Raw genomic sequence first — 24,083 nt, 5'->3', positions numbered from 1 at the left:
TGCCGACCTCCAAAGGGATCAATAGGATTAAGGGTTTGTCCATCTCAAGGACAAGCCGCGGAGTAGGAGCAAGCAATCTCTGAACCATGTAAAGGAATCGTGTTAGCGTTTGTGTTCTTTACTTATTGCTTTCATTGTTTTAGTTTCATTTCCACTTGCGCAAACTAACCTTGTAGAGAATAAATCAAATTGGGGGTGACCTAGCTATTCAACCCCCCTTTTAGTCGACCACTGATCCCCTACACAACCTAGGTGGTTGTTAATCCAAAGCAAAAGAAAGCGTTGGAAAGATCTCCTTCATGTAGGTGGAGAAGCCTATTACACTCGTTAAAAGCTCAGAAATGTGCTAGGAAATGAATACTAGAGTTGATATCTATTTCCTAGGTCCAGGGGTCTTTTTATAACTCCTGAAAAATCTTATCCGTGGCTGGAAGGCGCCAAAAGATAAAGCTTCATCATTTGACAACGGCTAAACTCAGCCTAGTTGAAGGCACCTTCCATAGGGCTGGAAGGCGCCTTCGTACTATTCATCGAAGGCGCCTTTCAGTCATGGAAGGCGCCTTCCACAGTGAAGGTGTAGAGGTGCGCGGAGGCGCCTTCAACTCCCTTTGAAGGTGCCTCCAGCAGTATTTCCAGCCTTCTTTTTGCTCTTCTGCTGCTCCGATCACCTGGGTGATCACGACCATCCAAGATAGGGCTCACTCGAATCCATTTTTCGGCCCTCTCCTCGATCAAGCTTCCGCTCTGGCTTCTCGTCCCTCGGAACGTCGCGTACGTCCATCTCGTCCACCGGTGTACTCTTCCACTGCACCTCGTCCTTCAGATGTACCGAGTCCGTCAGCTCCCTTCCCGTGCCATCCTTCTTGCTATTTGCATCTTTTGCTAAACTTCTTGCGTTCCTAAGCTCTTGCACACTTAGATACAAGAATCAAACACAACAAGATCTAACTTAACCTGGTTGATCTCATCAAAACTATCACGGGGTTCCAATATGCAAGACCTAACAACCGGCCGAAGTTCAGTTGGGTCTCCGGACCTGACAACTGGCGAGAAGACTTGCTGGGTCAAACACAAGTTAAGCGACTGTAGTTGGTAAGTAAAAGGTAAGCGACTAAAGGAAAGATCTAGTGAGGATGCGTTTCTAGTTAAGGGAATTATAGGCGTCGGTCCAGCTTAGATTCATTTAGGAAACCTAAGCTGAGACCATAACTAGATTCTAGTCTTGAGGAGACAGGATCTAATTACTACTACTATCTTAATGTGTTGTGCTAACTTTATTTTATAGGATAAACATATTTTTTATTACCTAGATTATTATTATTATTATTATTATTATTTTTGCAGGGAAGAGGTTGTTGAAAAAGAGTGTCCAAACGCTCGGAAGGGGTCTAGGCGCCCGGACTAGCTTCGCCTGGGCGACCAAGGTAGGCACCTAGGTGGTTTGGGTGCTTGGAGCTGGTCCAGGCGTTTGGGGACAGAAAAATCATCTAGAAGTTGAGTTGGAGTATGATGACTGGCCAAACTCACGTCAATGGTATGAGCGCCCGGAAGAGGATAAACTTGATGGATCAAGTTTCAACGAGAGATTGCCACGTCAGCAGCGGTAAGTGCCTGGAATGGGCCTATATAAAGGCCCTCGACCAACGGCTTCATAATAACAAGCACTATGACTTTCAATCCTTCGCGCTACTTCGAAAAGGCTCCGACGACACTGAAAGGCTGCTCCGAAGTTTTTTTTTTTTTTTGTTTATCGATAACTTTTATATTTCAGTTCTTGTGCAAATCTTTATAAATCATTTTTGAACTGATAGTAATTGGCCATCAAAAGCGCTCTCATGTGCAGGCCTTGGAGTAGGAGTTATCGAAGACTCCAAACCAAGTAAAAAATTACTTGTATTAGCGTTTAAATTTTTGTGTTTATTTTCCACTACGTACTTTCGATTTCTAAAAAGTGACGATCGCTATTCACCCCCTTCTAGCGTCTTTCGGATCTAACAAGTAGTATCAGCGCCAAGTTGGCTTTGAATTGGTGCAACCACTAATTAGGCAAGGGGGTGACTTTTAAACTTTCTCTTAATTTTTCCTTTCGATTTTGAGCTTTTCGATATAATCCAAATTTATACAATTATTTATTTGGATAATTTTTTTCGTTGCAAAATACTTTGAATTTGTGCAACACCAATCTAGTTTTTATATTTTTATTATGTCCCACGTTGCTAATTTAAAACTTAGTCTTGGGATTTCTTTCTTCCTTTTATTTATGTGCAAGGTTCCATTCTTAAATTGCCTAAAATGAAGGATACAACACCGTTTGCCCCCCCTCTCTTCAACGGGGATGACTTCCCATATTGGAAGAAGCAGATGGAAGTGTATCTAAAGATCGACATTGATCAATGGTTCACCATCCGACGAGGATACAGGGCGTCGGTAGACAAAACAACAAAAGTACCAGTCGACCTAGAAATATAGAATCTGGAAGACAAGAAAAATGCCAGATTGACTCGAAGGCAACGAATACAATCTAGTGCGAACTTACTAAAGAAGAACTGAGCTATGTCGGCCCATTCAAGAACGGCAAGGAGCTCTGGGACAAATTAATCGAACTGCACGAAGGCATGAGTGATGCAAAGGTAATAAAGCATAACTTATTATTAAATAATTGTTTAACATTACAATCCTGGATGAAGAAACAACTACTCGGCTACATGCAAGAATCAAGGATATTCTGAATGGACTTCACCTAATCGGTCACCAACTAGAGAACAGGGATATAATCAGGTATGCCTTGAACTTTTTTCCTCGAAATGCACTGTAGATATCTATAGTAGATGCTTATAAAGTTTTGAGGAATTTAAATAAATTAAAATGAGATAAATTATTTTGTGAACTTGAACTCCATGAATAGACTAACTCAAAATAGGTCGAGAAAGGTGTAGTTTTTTTTTGCAGGTCTATCAAAAGAAACAAGACTAGAGCTCGAGTCAAGCTTAAGTCAAAAGATGAATTTGACTCAGAAGCCAATAAAGAAGAACAACTCGTGAACATAGTCAGAAAAATATTCATAAGAAGGGAGAACAATTTCACAAAGGACTTACAAAAGGTGATCAAATCAAACGACGCGAAGGCGAAGATCACATGCTATGGGTGTAACAAGAAAAGACACTACAAGCACGAGTGCCCAAAAATAAAAGAGGATAAACCTAAGACAACTAGAAGAAAAAAGACACTCAAAGCGACTTGGAACGAGTCGTCTTCCGAAGAATCAGATGTTAAAGATCAGAAGCATCACAACTACCTCGTGGTGATAGCATCCAGACCGAAATCATAAAGTAAGACGGAACAAGATGACGAGTCCGAATATGAATCAAGCCACGAGTCTGTACTCATTTCTAAAGATTTGAATGAGGTATCTTCTATCTTAACTGTTAATTTTTTTAGAATAATTGCATGTCTTAATAAAAAAATTAATTAGATTTGAAAAATAAATTGAAATACTTCTTGAGGAAAATCAACACCCCAAAGAAAAAATTAATACTTAAATTGAAAATGGAAATCCAAATCAAGCCGTAAAACTTGAGGACGAAAATACAATTTTAAAAGGTAAAATTAATAAACTCAAAGGATTATTAGAAACTTTCATCACAAGATCAAAATATTTAGACCTAATTCTTAAACACAAAAAGCTATATACAATAAGTCCAGACTCGGATATAAGTCCAACTCTATAAATAAAATTTTCATCTATTTAATAAGTCTAAATTCAAAATAAATCAAAGATTGGGTTCCAAAAGCTTGTTTAACTAAGTAAATAGGACTCAATCAATTCTATGTACCTAAAACTGAAGTTCACTATCTTAAACCAAATCAAAATAAACTAACTAATTCAAACCCAAACCTAAAATATAAAATGAGATCAAACAAATCAAATTCAAATTAAAAAATTAAAATTAAATCAAATAATCACAAATTCAAACTAAACTCAAGTTACAATCAAGTTTATTATAACTATAAAAATAATTAACATAAACCTAAAACTTAAACCCAAATTTAATAATTCAGGGGAGACACCAAATTACTTGGCAACTCCAAAATAATAATTTACCTGGCTGGGTAATTAGAACTAGGTTAAAAAGGAATAAAAGTTTAACTTAAAAAATAGCACTGTTTACTTGTTTGGGGGGTGGGGGCATTAAGTATTTACTAAGATAAACAATTCATTAATCCAAATGCACCTCTCTAGTGCCATGTTTACTTGGGAGGATATTCCAAAAATTGAGAAAAGTTTTCCGCATGAAATTTTTTTCATTATTTATTTCATTAAAAACGATAGATTATTTATGTTTTTCATCATTACTTATTATAAAGTAGTAGATGGATAAATTTATGAATTCATTCGAGAATTAGTTTATGAAAATATTTTTATCCATTTAAAATGACACTTTCCTTCCTAGTCATGACTCTACCCTCAACCATAAAAGCTATAGATCATGAACCTGCTCTACCCGACCCTGCAAGATCGCTTCTCGCTTACCACGAGTCACGAGCGACCTTGCACAACCACCTTTTGCTCATTGCAATAAGGGGTCTCACACGACCAGGGGCGGATCTAGAGATAATTTTTAACGAGGGATAATATAAATTTTTTTGCAATAGTAAATATATTTAATAACAAAAAGTTCAATTCGACATCATAAAAATGATAAAATACTAAATTAATAAATTATAAAATTACTATTAGACTATTTCTTATTGAAATATTGGTTAACAATTGGTGACATATTATGTGGTCGTTGGATAAGAAAGAGGAGGCAATTGCATCATGCGACATTTCATCTTTTGAAAACACTACAATATTATTCATTTTCAATGGTTGAAAAGATATTCTTCTCGATGTATACGACTAGACTGCCATTCATCCACTTGTCGGTCATTCCGTTACATAAATCAGTCTTTATCATCTTCATTACGAAAAATACTCTTTCAATAGAAATAGTTGCAGCTAGTAAAAAACTAATATAATCTCAATCGGAAGATAAACCAATGGATAAGCTTGATTTTTTATAGTTTCAATAATTTTCTGAGCAAGACTTCCCAAATCTTCAATTCCATAAAAATTTGGATCCTATCATATATTATGAATGAAATTATGAACTTGTTGCTCAATAACTACATAATCATTTGTTTAGAAGTCCTCAGGATATAAATCACAAAGTTGAACTAATTTCTGAACATTGAATTTAGAAAAAGTATTTTTTGGATGAAGACATGCTATACAACTAAGTAATTCTATGCCAACTTCTGAAAAGCGAGTGATCCTGTCCGAATGAGGGAAGCTGGAAATTAAGCCGGGGATATGGTGACTATTGACGGGATGAAGACCTCACTTTTGCAAAACAAAACCAAACCAGGGAAGGGGTCTCTGGCGTTGGCCCTCCGACGCTCAAGTCAAAATCAGGGGTAGGAAGAGAAACTAAGTAATCGAAAAATAGATCAATCTTGCCTTTTCTCATACCTGACATACCCTTTTATACCTTTCTTAGTGACCGTTCATCTACCCCTATTAATGATGTTAATTGCCAAAGGAAGGTTTTTTTTTATCTTGACTTCCGTGCATTAATGATAGATGGAGTGTTCGTCTTTGTCTTGGCTTCTTCCTATTTAATGATAGGCAGAGTGCTCTTTTTTATTTTCTCATCCTCTCCTGTATAATGTCATTCCTTGCGTCGGATGGACGGTCCAAGCAGCTCTCTTTCCTACCGACCAGAACACCCGGCTACGGGTTTGTCCATTCGTTCGACCGACCCATGGTTAATCCAAGCCGGACGGGTGGTCCGCTAGACCACTCCCTTGCCGATCGGGATAACCAGATAGCCCCCCTGGGCTGAGGCTATTTACGTAAGCCCTAGCGTTGACCTTCTTGACTTTGACCAACACCGTGTTAATTGACTCATGATAGATGAGCTCTCCCTTATCGCTGCATCAGCGAGTATTCATCTGTATAACTAAATCAACAACCTAACATTGTAATTTGCAACAATAATAATTAATAAGTAAAGAAAATCATATTGATGAATATTACAATAATAAATATTTTTTTAGAAATAATACCTAATAGAAAATCTCTACACGATAATAATACAAATTGGTGATGATTTTCCTTCTACGCCTACTACGACCACCAATCAAACAATTGTTTTCCATATCCAGCACTAGGAATTCATTCAACTCACAAAATGTGTTGACTTTATCCATAATCGTATACCATCCTTCTTCCCTAAATATTTGAAATTGATTTTTCACACTTTCAATCAAACTTATGGCTTGGACAATATTTTGATCCTTTTGTTGTAAGACAAGTGACAACGCATGTGTCATTCCCAATATCATCTTCATCAAGTGCAACATGAAAATGAACTCATAATTCTCCATTTTCTGAATCAAACTTTTGACAACCACTCAACTATCAAAAGAACTAGAATCGTCATAAATATTCTCCAGCACTTGTATCACTGAAGGCCACATAGATAATAGACGAGCCGATGTCAAATAGTGTGATCCCTAACAGTATCCCCCGGCCTTACTAAATTTATTTCTTGATTTTTGCCAGTGCTCGTACTAATCTCTCTACCTCCAACACAACAATCCTATCATGTTCAATTTGCCTAAGTTGATCTCTCCTTTTACATGATGCTCCAGTCTTATTCATAATCATAGAGACATAGTAAAAAAAATCACTCGCATTGAGATTACTCTTGGCAACAACAACAATAACTAACTGTAATTGGTGAGAAAAAACAATGAATATACCTTGCATATGAATTTTCTTGCAAAATAAGAGATTTCAACCCATTGAATTCACCCCGCATATTTGAAGCTCCATTATATCCTTGACCTCTCAGTCTTGATAATGGTTATCCATATTTCACAAATAAGGCATATGTAGCATCCTTCAAAGAATAAGAGCTAGTGTTAGATAGATGCACAATTGCAAGGAATCGTTCAATCACTTGCCCTCTTTTGTTCACATATCTCAAAACAATTCTCATTTGCTCATTCATTGAAATGTCTCGAGACTAAACAACCATTAAGGAGAAAACACTGTTTCCAATATCTTTGATTATGGAAAGTGTGATCTCAGAGGCACAAACATGCATAAGATCTTCTTGAATTGTTTGAGAAATCATTTGATTGTTTCCAGGAGCATTTTGATTAACAACCTTGGAAACTTCCTCATTTCATTGATTGTACCATGGAAGTAATTCAAGAAAGTTTCCTCTATTTAAAGTACTGCTTGACTCATCATGTCCATAAAAAGACAGTCCCTGATTCAAAAGAAATCGAGTAACATTAAACATTGTTATTAAATGAGTATGATAAGAAACCTCTATATCTTGCCCTTGTGCTCATAATATATTCGAAACCCTATATCTTTGAAACTGTACTCTAACATGATTGTTACAACTATCCACAATACCATTATGCAAATTAAATCTTTCTAATGCATTTTTCCAATTAATGAATCTAGTTTTTACAAAGGCATCCTCTTTATATCTACCACCCTTATTTGATGGTTTAAAAAGATAACACCATAAGCAAAACATCGCATCTTTTGATATTCTATATTCTAGTTATGTATATATTTTATACCAATTATCTTGGAAATTCCTTTCTTGATTACCAAAAGATTATTTTGGATATATATGCCGAATTGGTTGACAATGTCCCTAGTCAAGTACTCTTTTCGGACTTGATCTCGAATAGAAATATCAAACTCTTCAATTATTTTTTGTAATCCCGGATCATTAACAATATTATTTAAATCAAATTCTACATAAGATTTATTTTCCACAACTTCACTAAAATTAGGATCATTGGAAAAACCCTCATGAAAATATTTTGGTTTAAAAAATTTCTCCATAATCTACATAAAGAAATAATTAAAAATAAAGTTGTGTACATTATGTAATTAAATCAACATTTACAATTAATTTAAATCCTAAAACTCCAAATTTAAATTGAAATAAAAAAATTTAAAAATTTAATAAGAATAATAAAAAAAATAACCTTGAATTATGAATGAACAATGGCCTTGAGTGGTGATGGCTAGGGCCTAGGGGTTGGGATCAATGGGTAGTGGACCGGTGGGTGGCGGATCGATGGGTGATGGGCAGTAGGCAGTCAGCAACTGGTGACGGGTAGCGGGCAGAGGGCAGTGGATAGCTGTGGCAAAGAAAAAAGAGAGTTGAGAGGTAGAGAGAAGAGACACAACAAACCAGGAAAGAAAAAGTCATAAATTAAATCTCATGACCTATTGTCTATTGGACTTGGGCTGCAAAGTGAAGCCTTTTTTTTATAAGGAGTTAATCATCAATTAACTCCTTTATAAAATATGAATTATAAAGTAGAGAAAAATCTCTAATACAACTTAAATTTTACATGCAATCCTCACTCATAACAAACTTTATTTCCACTCCCTGCATGCAAAACTCCCTCATACAAATATTGTTATCTAATTGTCCCTCAGATTTTTTAGGTACAAAAGATCCAAAAATGAGTATAATTCCTTTTAAAATCAGCATTTTACACTAGAATCGAGTATATTTTCTATTAAATTGAGCATGATTTTTTTCCTATTTTAATATAATTCCTCCTAAATTCAATACTATTTAAAGAAAATCTAGTATATTTTCTATCCAATTAAGTATCATTTAAAGAAAATCTAGTATATTTTCTATCCAATTGAGTATCATTTAAAGAAAATCTAGTATATTCGAGTATATTTTCTATTAAAATTGTCCTTCATATTTTTTAGGTATAAATAGTCTAAAAATGAGTATAATTCCTATTATATTCAGCACTTTAAACTAGAATCGAGTATATTTTCTATTAAATTGAGTATGACTTTTTTCCTACTTAATATAATTCCTTCTAAATTCAACACCATTTTAAAAAAATCTAGTATATTTTTCATCTAATTAAATACCATTTAAAGAAAATCTAATATATTTTTCATCTAATTGAGGTGGAAAAAGAATCGTGCTCAATTTTATTAAAAATATACTAGATTCTAGTTTAATGTACTGAATTTAAGAGGAATTATACTCATTTTTAGACTTTTTATACTTAAAATATCAGGGGTAATTAGGTAAGTATATTTGACTAGAGAGTGGAAATAAAGATTTATTCCATGAGAGACTGCATGCAAAATTATATTTGCCAATGAAGACTACATGCAAATTTTCTCGGACCTGTTCTTCCCTGTTTCTATCCATCTTTCATACGCCTAATACCTCATGCTTGGATGGCTGGATAGGTTCCTCCTTGACACCTTCTCATGTAGATCTTAGTGAGAGCTTCAGCCCACTCTAATCCTCACCTAAATCCGCCCTTCATCCGACTACCCATTACTTGTGGATTTTGTTTTCATCTTTCCTGTCTTTATTTTTTTATTTTTCTTTCATTCCCAAAGGATTTTTCTCCCTCCATCAATGGCTACGAGTAAACGTAACCTAAGGGGCATGTTGGTTTTCTTTTTACTAAAATTTATAGATTTTTTTATGATAAAAACAATATTAAATTTAAAAAATTTACTAAAAACATCCTAATTTATCATTTATGTATTGATTAGAAGATATATCTCTAGATATAATTACAATATTTTAAACGAAATTAAAATAATTTAATTCTAATTATGTCTTTTTCCCCTCCAATTAATACTTTCACGATGGTGAAAGATGGTGCTCCTACCAATCTATCCAGGATCAACACGAAAAAAGTAAATCATGTCCCCAGTGACCCCGCCAGTAAATTACGGACGGATATTAATTTTTGGAATAATGATTAACACATAAGGAAGATATTTACCTTAGCTTTATCGAAATTCGAACTCCAAATCTCACGATGACAACATCTCATACGCTAACCACTATATCATTTCGAAAGGATCAATCCATGCGTTCACACTAACTAATGAAAAAGTCAATAACTATCAATATAAATTAAAAAATATTTATTATCGATAGTCAAAAATTCAATATCTTTTGTATCCTTCATTTAGAAAAAAAAATAAAAATTCCGTGCTATAGTAGATCAAATAATAAATGTTTAGATAACAATTAGAATCATACGACTGTATCATAGCTCAAGGATAATGATTGATCTAAGAATAAGAATATTATGTTGATGATATAAATACTTTTAAATTTATATTTACCGATGAAAAATCTCTACGGGACGGGTATTTTCGTGATTAATCAGCATAAATGGATACATGATGCCGGTGCCGATTGAAAATTTAATTAAAAAAAAAATGTCAATAACAGTGTCGAAAGTGTTTGTGCCGATGAAGCCCGAACCATAATTCTTCCTCCTTCCGCGACTTCTCCTCTTCCTCCTACTCGCTGCTGAATTCGAGATTCGAGCTACGGCAATGGATTCCAGGACGGAGGTGGAGGGTTCCATGTAAGTTTCTGCTGCTCGATTCCATCATCCCTCTCTCTCTCACTCTCACTCTCACTCTCACTCTCACTCTTGATTTGGCTACCTTTGCCTCCCAAAGGTTCGAGACGAGCCATGTCCTTGGTGCTCTCCTTGCATCTTCCCCTCTGCTGGCGCAAGCCTGGACCCGCTGCCTGCGTGCCAATGCAGGCAGCGCCAGCTTCGTCATCGACAGGAGCGACGACGCGGTCTTCGTCGCCTTCTCCGGGGCGCAAGCCGCCGCTTCGCCGTCTGGCCTCGCAGGAGGGTTCTTCGAGCCTGTTCCCCTATGCAGCAGCACGCACGAGCTCTTCGCGCCGCTGGGAAGAGGCGAAGAGGACGACGGCGGGAAGCCGCAGCCCGTGCTCCTCCAGGCCGGCGCCCTCCGCTTGTTTATGAGCTTGTACCACACCTCCGAGTTCCAGGTCCGCGCTGGATCTTTTTTTTTCCCCTTCGATTAGGGTTTCCTCTGCTTCAGATTCAATCAAATTAGGGTCGTTTTTTAAAAAAAAAATAATTCACCAAATCGTCTCAATCGTATCGTTAATTGAATATGGTGGTCGTTTTCCATGAGATTTGTTACTCTCGTTTTTCTTAATGACTTCTTAGATCAGAGAAGAACATGAAAACATAACGTCTGTTTCGCATATAAGCAAGTTTCTTCTGCAGGATCTATAGCAGACTGCAAAAGCATCAGGATTTTAGCCATGGCATCCTTGTTTATTGTTGTTTCTGTTCATGTCTATAGAACTACAGTAGAGTCAGAGGTGCATATTTCTACATTATATGCTCCAAGAAGACTGCCCATTTTCTAACAAAGAGAGTCAACAAGTTTCAGTCAAAATAGGCTAATTTTTCCATGCCTGGAGAAGGCAGCAGAATCTTTGATGTCCAAGTCAGTCTTACATTAGGAAGATTATGAAAAGATGACAAATGATCCAAGTTTGATCTACTTTCCACCATAAAATTAGCATGTGACCTCTTCTATACTCCTTTTGTTGTTTAGTCAGTATTAAGATAAGAAGTTCTGATTTTAATTCATTAATCATGGTCCTGTATACCATTCACCAGCTCTCCTGATTTTTAAAAAACTAAAATTTTAATAAGATGTGCATCTAATTGGATTTTCTTTAAGGTAATAATGTGATCCTATGTTTCTCAAGGGCATAAGTTGATGTCTATTAATATCGTAATAACATGTTATCTTGTCTGGGTAGATTTGTGACTGTTTCTTTTATTGCTATTGTTATTGTTAGCTGCTGATATCAGAGACCCAAAACAAGTCGGTAGTACTGACTGGCCACTCTGTGGGAGGTTGTGTGGCCTCTCTTTTGGGCCTTTATTTCCTATGCTCGTCGTCTGTTCAGCCAAACGCTCCAATGCCTGCTTCCCTTCTGTGCATCACATTTGGGAGCCCATTGATAGGGAATGAGACACTCTCCCGAGTAATCCTTAGAGAACGATGGGGTGGAAGGTTCTGCAATGTTGTCACGCAGCATGACATCATGCCAAGGCTACTCTTTTGCCCTCTCGACTCCATGCCTAATCAGTTTACTTCCTTGATTCACAATCTCATGCAGTCAAGGTACATCTCAATGCATAATCCTCAGTGCTCAAAATCCAAATCGCACTTGCCGGATGACCAGAAAGTAGAGCTGTGTCAATATATATCTGCGCATATCAGTGAAGCTGCAGTGGCAGAGCAAAAGCAACACATGGGCCCTTATCGACCATTCGGAAACTATGCTTTTTGCTCCACAGAAGGTGTGGTATGCATGAGTGATCCGCTTACTGTTTTGAAGATGCTCCACTTGACATTCATAACAAGTGATGCAAGCAGAAGCATTGAAGAACAGCATGTTTCTTATGGGGATCTCATATCGAAGATATCAGAAAACCTACAATTCAAGAAGAGACTCGACTTTGGAGAGTATGAAACCAAGTCTAACTATAGCATGGGGGTCTCACTGGCCCTGGAGGCATCAGGCATTGGAGTCCAGGTAGGCTTTTGAAATATACAATTTAAATGCTGGAAAGCAGTGTGCTAAACTGAGATGAGTATAAAGGTTTAGTATAATTTTATAAGTTTGCTCGTACGTCTTTGCATTCTAGATTTCGAAACCTTGAACCAATGACCTACCAGTTGAACAATATAACAGGACACGGGTGCCATGGAGGCGCGAGAGTGGCTTGAATTGAGCATGTGTCAACGCCCGAAGCAAAACAGTGCAAGCCTAGCAATAAAGCTAGCCAAGGTGACTCCACGCCGTGCTCAGATCGAGTGGTACAAGGCCTTGTGTGATGACGACATGGGCTACTATGATTGTTTCAAGCTCCGGAAGGCCAAGCGCGATGGCAAGGTCAATTTGAACCGCATCAAGCTGGGGCAATTCTGGAACGAGCTACTCTCTATGCTGCAGGACAATAAGCTGCCGCACGACTTCCTGAAGCGCGACAAGTGGGTCAATGCTGCTCAGTTCTACAAGCTCCTAGTCGAGCCCCTGGACATTGCCGAGTACTACCGGTGCCAACTCCACAAGACCAGGGGCCACTACCTGAGCCATGGCAGAGAGAGGAGGTACACGGTGTTTGACAAATGGTGGAATGAGGACAAGGAGTCATCTAAGAAGGCTGCCGACAGGAAGAGGAGCAAGTTTGCTGGCCTGACTCAGGACTCATGCTTATGGGCCAAGGTAGAAGAGGCAAGAGAGTGTCTCAAGAATGCTTGTGATGAAAAGAATCCCACTAAGTTGGTGGAGCTTTGGCAGAACATCAATGGCTTTGAGAGCTACGTGAATGGGTTGATAGAGAGAAAGGAGGTGTCGATCGATGTGTTAGCCCCGCGGTCAAGCTACAGCTTGTGGGTGAATGAGCTGAAGGAGATGAAGCTGAAGCAGGCACGCAGTCTACCTTCTTCCTCTGTTCTTGTTGGAGTAACTGGAGGCATGTAGTCTGCAGAACCATGAAGAGTAACTGGAGGTATGTAATTATATTTTGAAATTAGCAGTAGCAGTGCACTTTATACTTTGAAAAATTAGCATTAATGTTCTTAATCAATGATAAATTATCATTAGATAAATCATAGAATGGGGTTTTATAACTGTATCCCTGATCTGATTACAACGTCCAGTCGAATAATTGTTTGTGTAATGATTGATGAAATTTAGTTATGCCAAAGCTAATTGTCAATGTTAATTTCTTATATTCATTTTTATACTATGGTAGTAGCTATAACTCATAGTAGCTATGAGCATAGTTGTTGCGGTAGTGTGTCTAGATTGGACAAGAGTCAATCCTTAGGATGTCACTGTCTGTGCTAGTGCCCGCTATGCGTCTTTCACCTGTATCTGAATTTATGAATAAGTTGTAGAAAAATTACTTCAACTCAATTAAACTTATAACAAATTGAGCATAAGCATTATTATATTAAAATCTCTTTATCTAGTTAAAATTATTTAAAGTTAATTAAAACTATTTCAACTCGATCAAAATCAATTTAATACTATTGTAATAGCTATGCCTATGACTATAGCTGCTACAGCTTGGACCATAAATGTTGCAAAAATATTAAAGTGATTTTAATTAAGTTTGAATAATTTTAATAAATTGATAAAAAAAATATTTTTATTATAATAATATTTCATGTTTATAATTTTAATTAACTTTGACTAATTTAGAATAATTTTGCTTTATATTATAATATCTATGGTCATAATTGCTACAATAATATTGGGATTCAAGTATTTTTAAGAAGAAAAATATGATGGTTTTAATGTCATTGTAATTTTATAGATAGCTTAGTCCTATTTGATGGTTGTCACCTAGGAGATCATAAGCTTAAATTTCACTCATGCCAAATTCATTTGTATGAATTTAAAATATTAAGTTAGCAATTGATGTTGTTTGCTTACATGTTCATATTTTTGTGAAAAGTTACATGCATTTTTTTAAAATTAACTTTCATAAGAAGTTGTAGAAGAAAAAAAAATTATTAATTATTCAAAGGATTTCAAATGTATTCAATAGTATAGTTATTTTCATATGTCATGCAATAATTAATGATGTTTGTATAAAGATGATAATTTAATTCGTCATGATTGAAACTTGTTAACTCACTTCGGTTGAGTCAGTATCTTCCCGTTGCCTTTCATACACGTTATAGGGACATGAAATAAAGATATCCCTCTTTCTTTGCGTCGACATTAATGCGAATTTAATTAAACCTAGGACAACAGTAAATTAATTTACGTTGATTACACGTAAATAAATAGTCAAAAGTCCTAAATGAATAGCCAATTAATTAATTGACAAGTCATTTATGCCTTTTCGTTTAACATATCCTTCTCTCCCATTGTTGTCCCTGAGACTATGATATCACGATAGAATATTTAGATTATCATTTAGGTACTTACAATTTGATCCATAGTTATGACGTATTTATAGGAATTTTTCTTCTAAATGGGGGGCACAATCAAAGGATGCTGGGTTTCTGGGTTGGCCGCCGCATGTGCTTCCTGATATATCCTGGTAGCTGGTGAAAAATTTTCGTTGGGTCGGGCCGGTTATCCTAGGGATAGTCAATAAGGTTAACTGAGATTATATGCGAATGAAGAAGAGGTGGAAGAGGAAAGAAGCTTCATTATGAATGAGACTTTAGTCCCACATTGGGAGTTTCAAGGCATATTAGTTGATTTATATTGATTCACATGTATTGATAATATGAACAAATTCATGGAAAGAGGTTTTCTCTCACAATGCTGGATCTGCGAATAATGATCGCTCATATATAATGAGGTTGCGATCATTAGCAGAGAAGGCTACGCACACAAAAAGTAGAAGCTCTCCACCTACATTTCCCTCCTTCTCTGTCGTGCATCTCTTGCTCTGCTCTACTCGTTGTATCCTTAGAAAATAGAGAACCCGAATTCGCTTGGCCGCTCTGCTCGCTTATCCTCTTATCCGCTCTGCTCACTCATTTGCTCGACGTTCTTTCTGCTATGCGTGGAGTTAAAGCTTGACGCAGTGGCGGATCTAGTATAGGACTAGGGGCACGACCCCCCCAAGGTGGGGGAAAAGTAAAGTTTGGGCTATCTCTCGCCCGACCGACTCATGATATAATTCGTCAAAAACGGATGTGGAACGCCTGGAATGGCATGAGCCGTGTCAAATTTCTTGTATATAACGTTCTAGACCTCACGGCAGCATCTTGTCCGGCGGAAGATCACGGCGGCGGCAGTAACTTTTCCAGTGATATATCATGGCGGAGAGGCAGTGAGGGTGGGGAGGTGAAAAGCTGAGAAGGAACTAAGGAAGGAAGTGGTTTGGACTTTGGTGGCAATGACCAAGACGTGCAAAAAGGGAAGACGGCGTAAGAAAAAAAACATAGGGTAATTAATTGGGAGTTCATTAGTTTAGGTTAGATTTTGATTAATTCTCAATTTAAATAACTTAATTAAATTTTAACATAAATTATCTTCTAAAATATTATAGAAAATCTATTTTAAATTCTAAAAATTCCTAAATAAATTTTATATATTTAAATTTATTTATTCTGCAAGTCCTTAACTAATTATTATTATTATTATTAATTATTTAATTATTAAATTCATTCTAATAAAAAATTTATACAATAAATTTTATTTATTTATTTTATAAATCCATGTTATGATCGTGTTCTGTGAAACAATATTGAAATTGGAACGGCAGAGTTTGAGATGACACCAAGATTGTTCTTGCAAACAATGGATCACGCTCTGCAATGACACTTTCATGGAGCAAATCATCGCACAGTTAGGAGATGCATCAACCCGACCCCCAACCCTAAAATCCCCAAGGTGAAGAAAGAGTTTAGGCTGTCGGTCGCTGACCATCCAATCACGCTGGCCTATGACGATGCTTTTGAGCAAGTCATCACATAGCCAGGAGACGTATTCATTCGGCCCCCTCAAACCTAAAATCCTGGGTCCGCCCCTGGCTACATGCTCTACCTGCTTAGCCACTGCACAGTTTACACTCAGCACTTGGCAAAAATTAGTCTCAGCTAATAGTCTGAGATTATCTACTCAGATCATCTTGATAGATAAATTGAATTTAATTTATTATAATTTAAATTCAGTTAATTCTCTAAATCTTCGAGATTATTTTTCAACGTAATCTTTGTTTTTCTTTCTATCGTACCCTCTCATGAAAATATAATAATTACCTTTAAGAGTGTGATGCAATGGTAAAATATTCACAGACAAGAGCATCGGGATTTGAATCCTATTAGATTGGAGTAAAATATGATAACATTAAGACAGTCTAGTATTATTAGTTCCTGGTTAAATATAGATAGATAAATTATGAAAGATTTTTTGCCCTAGTACATTGACCTCAGACACTTAATAGAGTATTTTGCACCCATTGAGAATTGATCCAGATATATTAGAGCAACCACCCATGTAGTTATCAACTATGTCAACTCGTGAGGATAAATTTTTGAATCTCACTAGAGACTAATACTCTGGAGCATGATTTGCTGAATCGTGATCCGGCGATCCAGAAATATCATTTGGAACATGATCATTGGGATCAGTACGATCCTACGTTACAAATGATTACGTATTTTGTGAACTAAGAAAATATTCTTGAGGTTGAATACAATTATTATTATTGTGTTAGTAGAATGATAGCTAAATTATTAAGTGCTAATGTACTAGAATAATAGTTAAATTATTAGTTAATTTATACTTATATAGATAATAATGTTATATGTGATGTCGACATGTACTAAAATGGTAGTTAAATTATTGTTAATTTAAACTTATATAGATAGTTGATATGAAACTTTGTGAGTGACGCCAAAGGTATTATGTGGTCAATAGTCAAGACGATGTGATAATCAAAGTTAAGATGAGATGATAGTCAAAGTAAGGTGTACATATCCAAACGAACCACTTTCAACGGGGCTCATTTCTCCACTCCTCGTGGCAATGACTCCCAGCATAAAATTAATCGGGCCAGATCTAGTCAGATCTCCAGGGCTCCTCACTTCTTATAGACATAGCTCCTAGCATAAATCCGATCAGTCCTAGATCCTGTCGGATCTCTGGAGCTCAGCTCCCCACTTCTTTCAAATCATTCATCTATTCAGTTTTTAGATGGGATCAATAGTAATGTTATAATCGAATGTCGATGAATATACGTATATATAAAATTATTATTTTATTTATATGTAAATGAATCAAGTTTTTAAATTATTAATAATAATAATAATAATAATAATAATAATAATAATAATAATAATATTATTATTATTATTATTATTATTATTATTATTATTATTATTATTATTATGTAATCATAAAATTTCAGAAAATTTTAATAGGATTTACATTCTACTATCGATTTAATCCTACCGAATTAATGATATAATCCCACCGAATTAATGATATAATCCCAATTATGAATCTTACATATGATTATATGAGATATATAGTAAAAGATGATTCTCTTACTCTCAGTGCCGCTGTTAACCTTTCCTTAAACAGTATGGAGAAGATAAATCATGGATGACTACTAGCCATTAGTGTAAGTGATTAAGGCATAGGAGAGAGCATACTTGAATACGTCGAATTTTGACCTTAAAATTTTATGTGACAACCCTCTATACCTCAACTATAATCAAGTATCGGTAAGTGAATTAGGAGAACAAACCATCTATTTTTTTGAATTAGTCAGGCGAATTATCAAAATTAAATAAATTACTAAGTTAGTATACCTTTCTTTTCTCTAATCTTTGGCACTAACTACTAACGTGGATTCTTCTTGGAGACTACAAGTACTCTAATCTTCGAAAATAAATTTGTTGGAAGGTGTCGGTTAAAATTAAATAAATTTTTATAATTTATTTTCTGAAAAATATGTGGGCCATCTTGAAAGAGCCGTTAAGATGACTTCATCCTTTACTACGAGATCTTAACAACTTTGAATGAAAATTTATTTACAAAAGATAGGATGAAAGGACCTCCTTCACCTACTACCTACTACACTACAAGATAATGCGCTATCTTAAGAGTGCTAATTCAATTCACCTCGTGGCAATCGTATAAATCATATATTAATATTAAAATATATAAATTAATCTAAAATTGATTACAGTTTTTTTTAGAAAAAAAAAACTTTAATGTTAAAAGTTTTCTAAAGTCGATTTGTATTATATTATTTTTAATTTTCATGTCTATTTTTTCTCAGGGTGATAAAAGATGAATAATATATTTACGGACAACTATTAATTTTTAGAATAGTGACTAGCACATAAGAAAGGTATTTATCTTGATTTTATCGAGATTTGAATCTCAAATCTTTTGATGACAATATTTCATGCGCTAATCGCTAAATCATCTCAAAGAGACATGTTTATTTCTTCTCATGAATAAAAGATTATGTAATAAATAATATTACTCGCCCTACCTACTTAATGAGACTAAAAATGACACTATCATTTGGTTTTGTTGAACTAATCTCTCTTTAATTATTGAGTTGCTCGCCTCCTCCCTTCCCTCCATTAGTTCAGATATGGAGGAGTTCAGCTTCCCTGCCATTGCCGTCGACCAAACCTGCTCCTCCCCTCTCTGGTTCCAGCTGCCACCAAAGGCCACCGGCGGTCTTCGAAGGAGGAGGAGCTTGACGATGGCCACCGAGGAAGATCACAAAACCGGCGTCGCCACAAGCACCGACCATGAGTACGAGGAGAGGATGGGCATGCTGTGGGAGGACTTCAACGAGGAGCTGCACCGTTTGTCGCACGAGCAGGTCAGCCAGGGGAGGTGCTGCATGGCGGTCGTCGATCGCCGGAGGACGTCAACGAGGCTGGTGTCGATCCTCAAGGCCATGCTGAAGAGGCTGCTCATGCTGCACAGAGAGCGATCCTCCTCGACTGGGAGTTGCTATAGGATCAGCGTCTCCGACTAATTGCAGTATTAATTGTAATGCTCCATAATCTGATTGAGCGTGATGCAATCTTATAGGTAAAAATTAACATGTTGCAAGAGATGTTAATTCATAGATCTGTTCGATTTACACATTGGAAATTTAAATCAAACCATGAAGACTATTTAAGTGTTTAAACTGCATTTGCACACAAATGGTGCTAAATTTTACTGATCTCTATACACGACGACGACTGAACTTCGCCGCATCCACCTTCGATTCTTCGAGCTCTGAAGTCGTCGGAATCAGCATAGAACTCACCTCAGCATCACTTGGTGGCTCATGATCACCATCCACATCATATGCAGGGTTACAAATGCATCTAAAGAATCTTCCAATGCCCTGAAACCACAAAGAGGTTAGCTTTTGCGGGTTGTGTTTATTCTCGGATAGACCGAGGACAATATTTGACAAAGAACTAAGGCCATCTTCTTGTAGGTTATCTTCATTTGATTTAAATGAGACCTACCTGAATAAGAAATGGCGTTCGATATGGAAGCCGCCTCGGAGAATCCTCAACTGAACTAGTTGAGTCGGAATTAGTGTCATCATCATCTTGAACTATTTTTTCTTTTGTGGCAGGAGCAGGCAAGGCATACTTTTCCTTCTTCAAAGGGCAACCCTGAACACCACACAAAAAGGAAACAATTCCGCTCCTTAACAAGCGGAGACAGTAACCCAAGGAATACTAATTTTAGATTGCAAATGCATCGAAAAGCGACAGTAAGCTAGAGTGGTTATTCACCTGGAAAATCTTTCCAAGAATCTTTAAAGCTACCATGCGAGACTTTGATTCCTCCTTGACATTGATTTCTTGCAAAACCTACAAATATTTCAACCAATGTAAGATAAAAGTCTTTGAGCAGTGAGACACGAGGGACAATACAGAACTATGTTCAGAGTTGATGATTTATTTGAGAAGATTTGCGGCTGTATTCGATGGTAGTGTAAAATCAAATGAATTTTTTTGACAGCATGGTAAACAGACACTCAAGAATGTTTTTTTTTGCTACAATACAGACAATGGATTTTGTCCATTGCGGATAAACTATACAATAGTTTAAATGTGACCTGGAGCTTAGCACACATTCCTGTAATAGCTATCCATAATCTGTAACATACCATTTGGCACACATGTACAAGTGTCATTTCGATATCGACAACATTAAGTTTCCACAATGAATCTACCATAAGATCCTTGTTTATCCTCGTATGATATTCGACATCTTTGTCTGTAATTGTACCATCTTTGTTGAGTTGCCTGCATAGATCTTCTTGAATTTGCAGCAACTGAAAAGCACCTATTCCAGTGTTTAATGGTCAAGTTACTTGTATGAATGAAGTGTCTTCAAAATGAACAACGATGAGAGAAGAACAACTCGAGACCTTTAGCTGCCGATATTTGTGATTTCCACAAATGCCCCTTGTGTCTCACCCATTCAGCCAAAAATGGCACGCCGAGATACATGATCTTCTTGCCTAACTCTTTGGCAGCCTGTCTTCTATATACATAACCAATTGTCTGTAGAATCTCTACTCCAAAGGCTGCAATTGGATATTATGATGAAAAAGGTAGAATATCAAGAAACATATATATGATGAATTCAAGCTACATGATCTAGAGGAAAGAGAATTTTGGCTCTTGAAAGGTAGATAGCAACCATCCTCCCAAATCTGAGAAGTTTAGTTACACTTTCATCTACAAATATTCACGAAATGTGCTTCCAACTAAAGGATGTTTCATGCAAGGTGTATCATTGATGCAATGAGCCAGAGATGCAATTTGCCAAATTTTAGCACATCAAGTTATAGATCTATCAAAACAGTAGGCAGACACTAACCTGTGTTGGTAAGCCTCTTCGCTTCAGACTCTGCACGATGGAAGAATCCTTCTTGATCACCAGAAACATATTGATTGAGAAAATCTTTCAAGAACCTAGCGAGTTTCTCCTCTCTTTCTCTTTGCACAGCCTGCATGATAATAAAGAGGAAAACCACAGTTGTGAATATAACAAAGATCTGTAAAAGAATTATCAGTAATGAGCACACGGAATGCCTTAATATCATTCAAAATCAAAACAGTTCTTTACAAAAACACGAAGAATGTTGGAGAACGTTTTACAAAATGAATCAAATGGGCAGTTTTTGCATAGGCCGTCCTTTTAGAAGGGATCAAGCCTCGAAAAATTTCTCAGGAAAAAAAGGCAACAGAGTAAGTTAATAGCGCCTCAACAGTAAGAGCACGTACTGACGTCTCCTTCTGCCTTCTCCGAAAAGAAATCAGTTTCTACAATTGAGATTATACTTTTCCAACTTAATTCGGCATAATAAAATATGTATTCTTCATTCATCTAATATGTTGCAAAGATCAGATGCTATGAAACATAAACAAATGTGATAAGCACGGAAATCAGAATTTAGTCATCATGACTATAAACAGATGAAATAATTCTCCTTTTGCACGTACCTTCAATCTATCTTGAAGTTTCTCTGGACTGTCATTTTCACTGGTTAATTCAGATGATGCCATTGAGGCCACAGCAAGGTGTCCTATGTAATTTTCAAAAAGTTCACTTCCAAAAAGAAGGGTAAATATGGCAGTGCCATCTAAAATATTTTCCCTGAAAGTTTGATTAGGAGAAAAAACTATCAAAATGAAGAGATCATAACATAAATGATTTGGAGGTTTATAGAAAAATAATTAATATTAAAATAACAGATAAGCCATTAGTCAACAACTACTGAATAAGAGAGAAAAACATTAGTGTCCCTCAGTATTTCTCGTAAAACTAAAAGAGTATATAGAGTAGAGGAAACTGTGGAAAATACCAGCACTAAAATAGAAATCCGGCTATGACAGTCATCTCTGACAAGAACATTACAACAACAACAATCAAACTTTATCTCACTAGGTGGTGTCGGCTATATTGATCATTTTATATCATTAGACTCTATCCCCTATTATATCACCATCAATACTTAAATAAATTTTATCTTATTTTATTATTACTAACCAAGTCTTTTTTTTTGTCTTCCTCTTCCTCATTTGATATGTGTGTTTGTCATAATTTCACATTGTCTGTGTCTATCGGAGTTTTCTCTCAATAAATATAACTCCGACTTTCTTTCTAATGCTCTTATTTTTTATTCTGTCCATTCTCGTATGTTTAGACATCCATCTTAACATCCTCATCTCTGTAACTTTCAATTTCTGCTCATATGCTCAAGTCATAGCCCAACATTCAGCTCCATATAACATGACACGCCTAACTACAATTTTGTAGATTTTCCTTTAAGTTTTAGATCTCTAACAAGAACATTAAATTAGAAAATTAATACTCGTGCAATATTAAATCTGAGAAAAAGAATTTTGCAGGGATAATATCTGACTGAGAACATATTCAAAGTAATGTAGCAGATATCCATAAGCAATTTGAGAATTTTTTGGTATAGTGGCACATCCATTAGGGGAACCAAAAGAATTCAGCTACCAAGGCATAGTTAGACTTTCAGACTGATTAATCACAAAGTTTAGAGTCTACACTCTGACATTTTATTTGATTGATTCCACCAGAACAGTGCTTGAGACCTTCAAATCCATGGCAAGCACTTTGTCAATATGAGTACTAACCAATCTTCTAGATGTGGATTTTAATGAAGGTTCTGAAAATTAAATTTTGCTATGGTTTCTGCTTGAGAAAAACATCTTAACCTTCTCCAGTTGTGTGACATGACTATTTCTAAAACTTAAAAAGGCTATGGATCTGTGAAGAATAAAATTGCTCACCTGGAAACACTTTCTTTACCAAAACCATCATAAGCTTTTCTCTGCACTGGATCACTCAGCACCTGGTAGGCTTCCCCAAGTGTCTGTCCAAAATATAGAATCAACAACTCAACAAGCTTCCAATACCATTACTAAAGTTGAAAAAAAATCACCTAAATTAATTTCTCTATGATACCACAAAACAAAACGAGCCGAACTCGCCTGAAATTTTTCTGAGGCTTTCGGATCATTTGGATTCTTGTCGGGATGAACTTGCCTTGCCTGAATCAATTAAAGCCAGGAAACTCATAGAATTGACTTCACGCTGTGCAAACTGCAATATTAACACAATGACAAAAAAAAACATGATTAAAAGAACCACCTTCAGATAGTAAGCTTTGCGGATCTCCTCCTCCGAAGCTGCCGGACTGACACCGAGAATGTCATAGTACTCGGTTTCCTCCAGCATCCCTGCCTAGTGCTTCTCTCTCTGCAAAACGACTACGTCTTGGTAATGGGGCGAACAGGAGGGAGATGGAGCATCACATGGCCACCTTTCCAGTTCCGCAGACATTAATCTTACTTTTTAGTAGTTGGTGGTGGAGCTGTGGCTCTGCGATTGTTTAGTGACCTCCTTGAAGGGATGATTAAGGTTGCGTGGGCGGCGCTGTGACTGACTGCATTTTATATTGTGGACGGCGGGTGCTTTTGGCTTCCTCGTAGGCTACAGACTTGCACGCCAAACCTCTATTTACCTGGAGATGAACTGTGAAAAAGATCGACAGCCATGAGCTTGAGCTTGAGCTTGCTTGAGCTTGTGAGTACCTCCAACACCAACAACAGGATCCTCGAGGGCATCCCCGTCTCCTTC

The 24,083-nt window shown here is 36.4% G+C and overlaps 2 protein-coding genes across 4 annotated transcripts; one reads left to right on the top strand and one right to left on the bottom strand.

Annotated features, from left to right (window-relative positions):
- Positions 1-10,302: 10,302 nt before the first annotated feature.
- On the top strand, positions 10,303-13,558 carry LOC122045306 (lipase-like PAD4). The gene is made up of 4 exons (XM_042605468.1): positions 10,303-10,461; positions 10,559-10,901; positions 11,733-12,476; positions 12,636-13,558. Exons 1-4 carry the CDS (start codon positions 10,430-10,432, stop codon positions 13,425-13,427), a joined length of 1,911 nt encoding a protein of 636 aa, XP_042461402.1. The 5' UTR covers positions 10,303-10,429; the 3' UTR covers positions 13,428-13,558.
- A 5,990-nt stretch (positions 13,559-19,548) lies between these two features.
- Positions 19,549-23,938, bottom strand: LOC122045305 (chaperone protein dnaJ 10-like). Of its 3 annotated transcripts, XM_042605466.1 has the most exons (11): positions 23,796-23,938; positions 23,595-23,702; positions 23,435-23,494; positions 23,234-23,316; positions 21,914-22,067; positions 21,288-21,417; positions 20,833-20,991; positions 20,569-20,747; positions 20,192-20,269; positions 19,916-20,068; positions 19,549-19,788 (listed from the first exon to the last, which is right to left on the bottom strand). In XM_042605466.1, the coding sequence occupies exons 2-11, from the start codon at positions 23,679-23,681 to the stop codon at positions 19,624-19,626; spliced, it is 1,248 nt and encodes a 415-aa protein (XP_042461400.1). In that variant the 5' UTR covers positions 23,682-23,702; positions 23,796-23,938; the 3' UTR covers positions 19,549-19,623. The 3 variants fall into 3 exon arrangements, 2 of the variants coding, with proteins under 2 accessions (XP_042461400.1, XP_042461399.1); XM_042605465.1 differs by lacking the exon at positions 23,796-23,938 and having other exon boundaries at positions 23,595-23,735; XR_006129968.1 differs by lacking the exon at positions 23,796-23,938 and having other exon boundaries at positions 19,649-19,788; positions 19,916-20,102; positions 23,595-23,735.
- Positions 23,939-24,083: the final 145 nt, after the last annotated feature.

This window comes from Zingiber officinale, chromosome 2B (genome assembly GCF_018446385.1).
Source record: "Zingiber officinale cultivar Zhangliang chromosome 2B, Zo_v1.1, whole genome shotgun sequence".
In the NCBI taxonomy this organism is placed as follows: Eukaryota; Viridiplantae; Streptophyta; class Magnoliopsida; order Zingiberales; family Zingiberaceae; genus Zingiber; species Zingiber officinale.
This window is presented reverse-complemented; position numbering and strand designations above follow the sequence as displayed.

What these genes read in the sequence shown, in the direction of transcription:
- LOC122045305 (XM_042605466.1), bottom strand. Translation starts at nt 23,681, where the DNA reads ATGCTGGAGGAAACCGAGTACTATGACATTCTCGGTGTCAGTCCGGCA. An exon ending in AAGCCTCAGAAAAATTTCAG is followed by an intron (nt 23,317 to 23,434) that starts GCGAGTTCGGCT and finishes TATTTTGGACAG; the next exon opens with ACACTTGGGGAAGCCTACCA. An exon ending in GAAGAGGCTTACCAACACAG is followed by an intron (nt 20,992 to 21,287) that starts GTTAGTGTCTGC and finishes ATCCAATTGCAG; the next exon opens with CCTTTGGAGTAGAGATTCTA.
- LOC122045306 (XM_042605468.1), top strand. Translation starts at nt 10,430, where the DNA reads ATGGATTCCAGGACGGAGGTGGAGGGTTCCAT. An exon ending in ACGGAGGTGGAGGGTTCCAT is followed by an intron (nt 10,462 to 10,558) that starts GTAAGTTTCTGC and finishes TGCCTCCCAAAG; the next exon opens with GTTCGAGACGAGCCATGTCC. An exon ending in ACCACACCTCCGAGTTCCAG is followed by an intron (nt 10,902 to 11,732) that starts GTCCGCGCTGGA and finishes TGTTATTGTTAG; the next exon opens with CTGCTGATATCAGAGACCCA.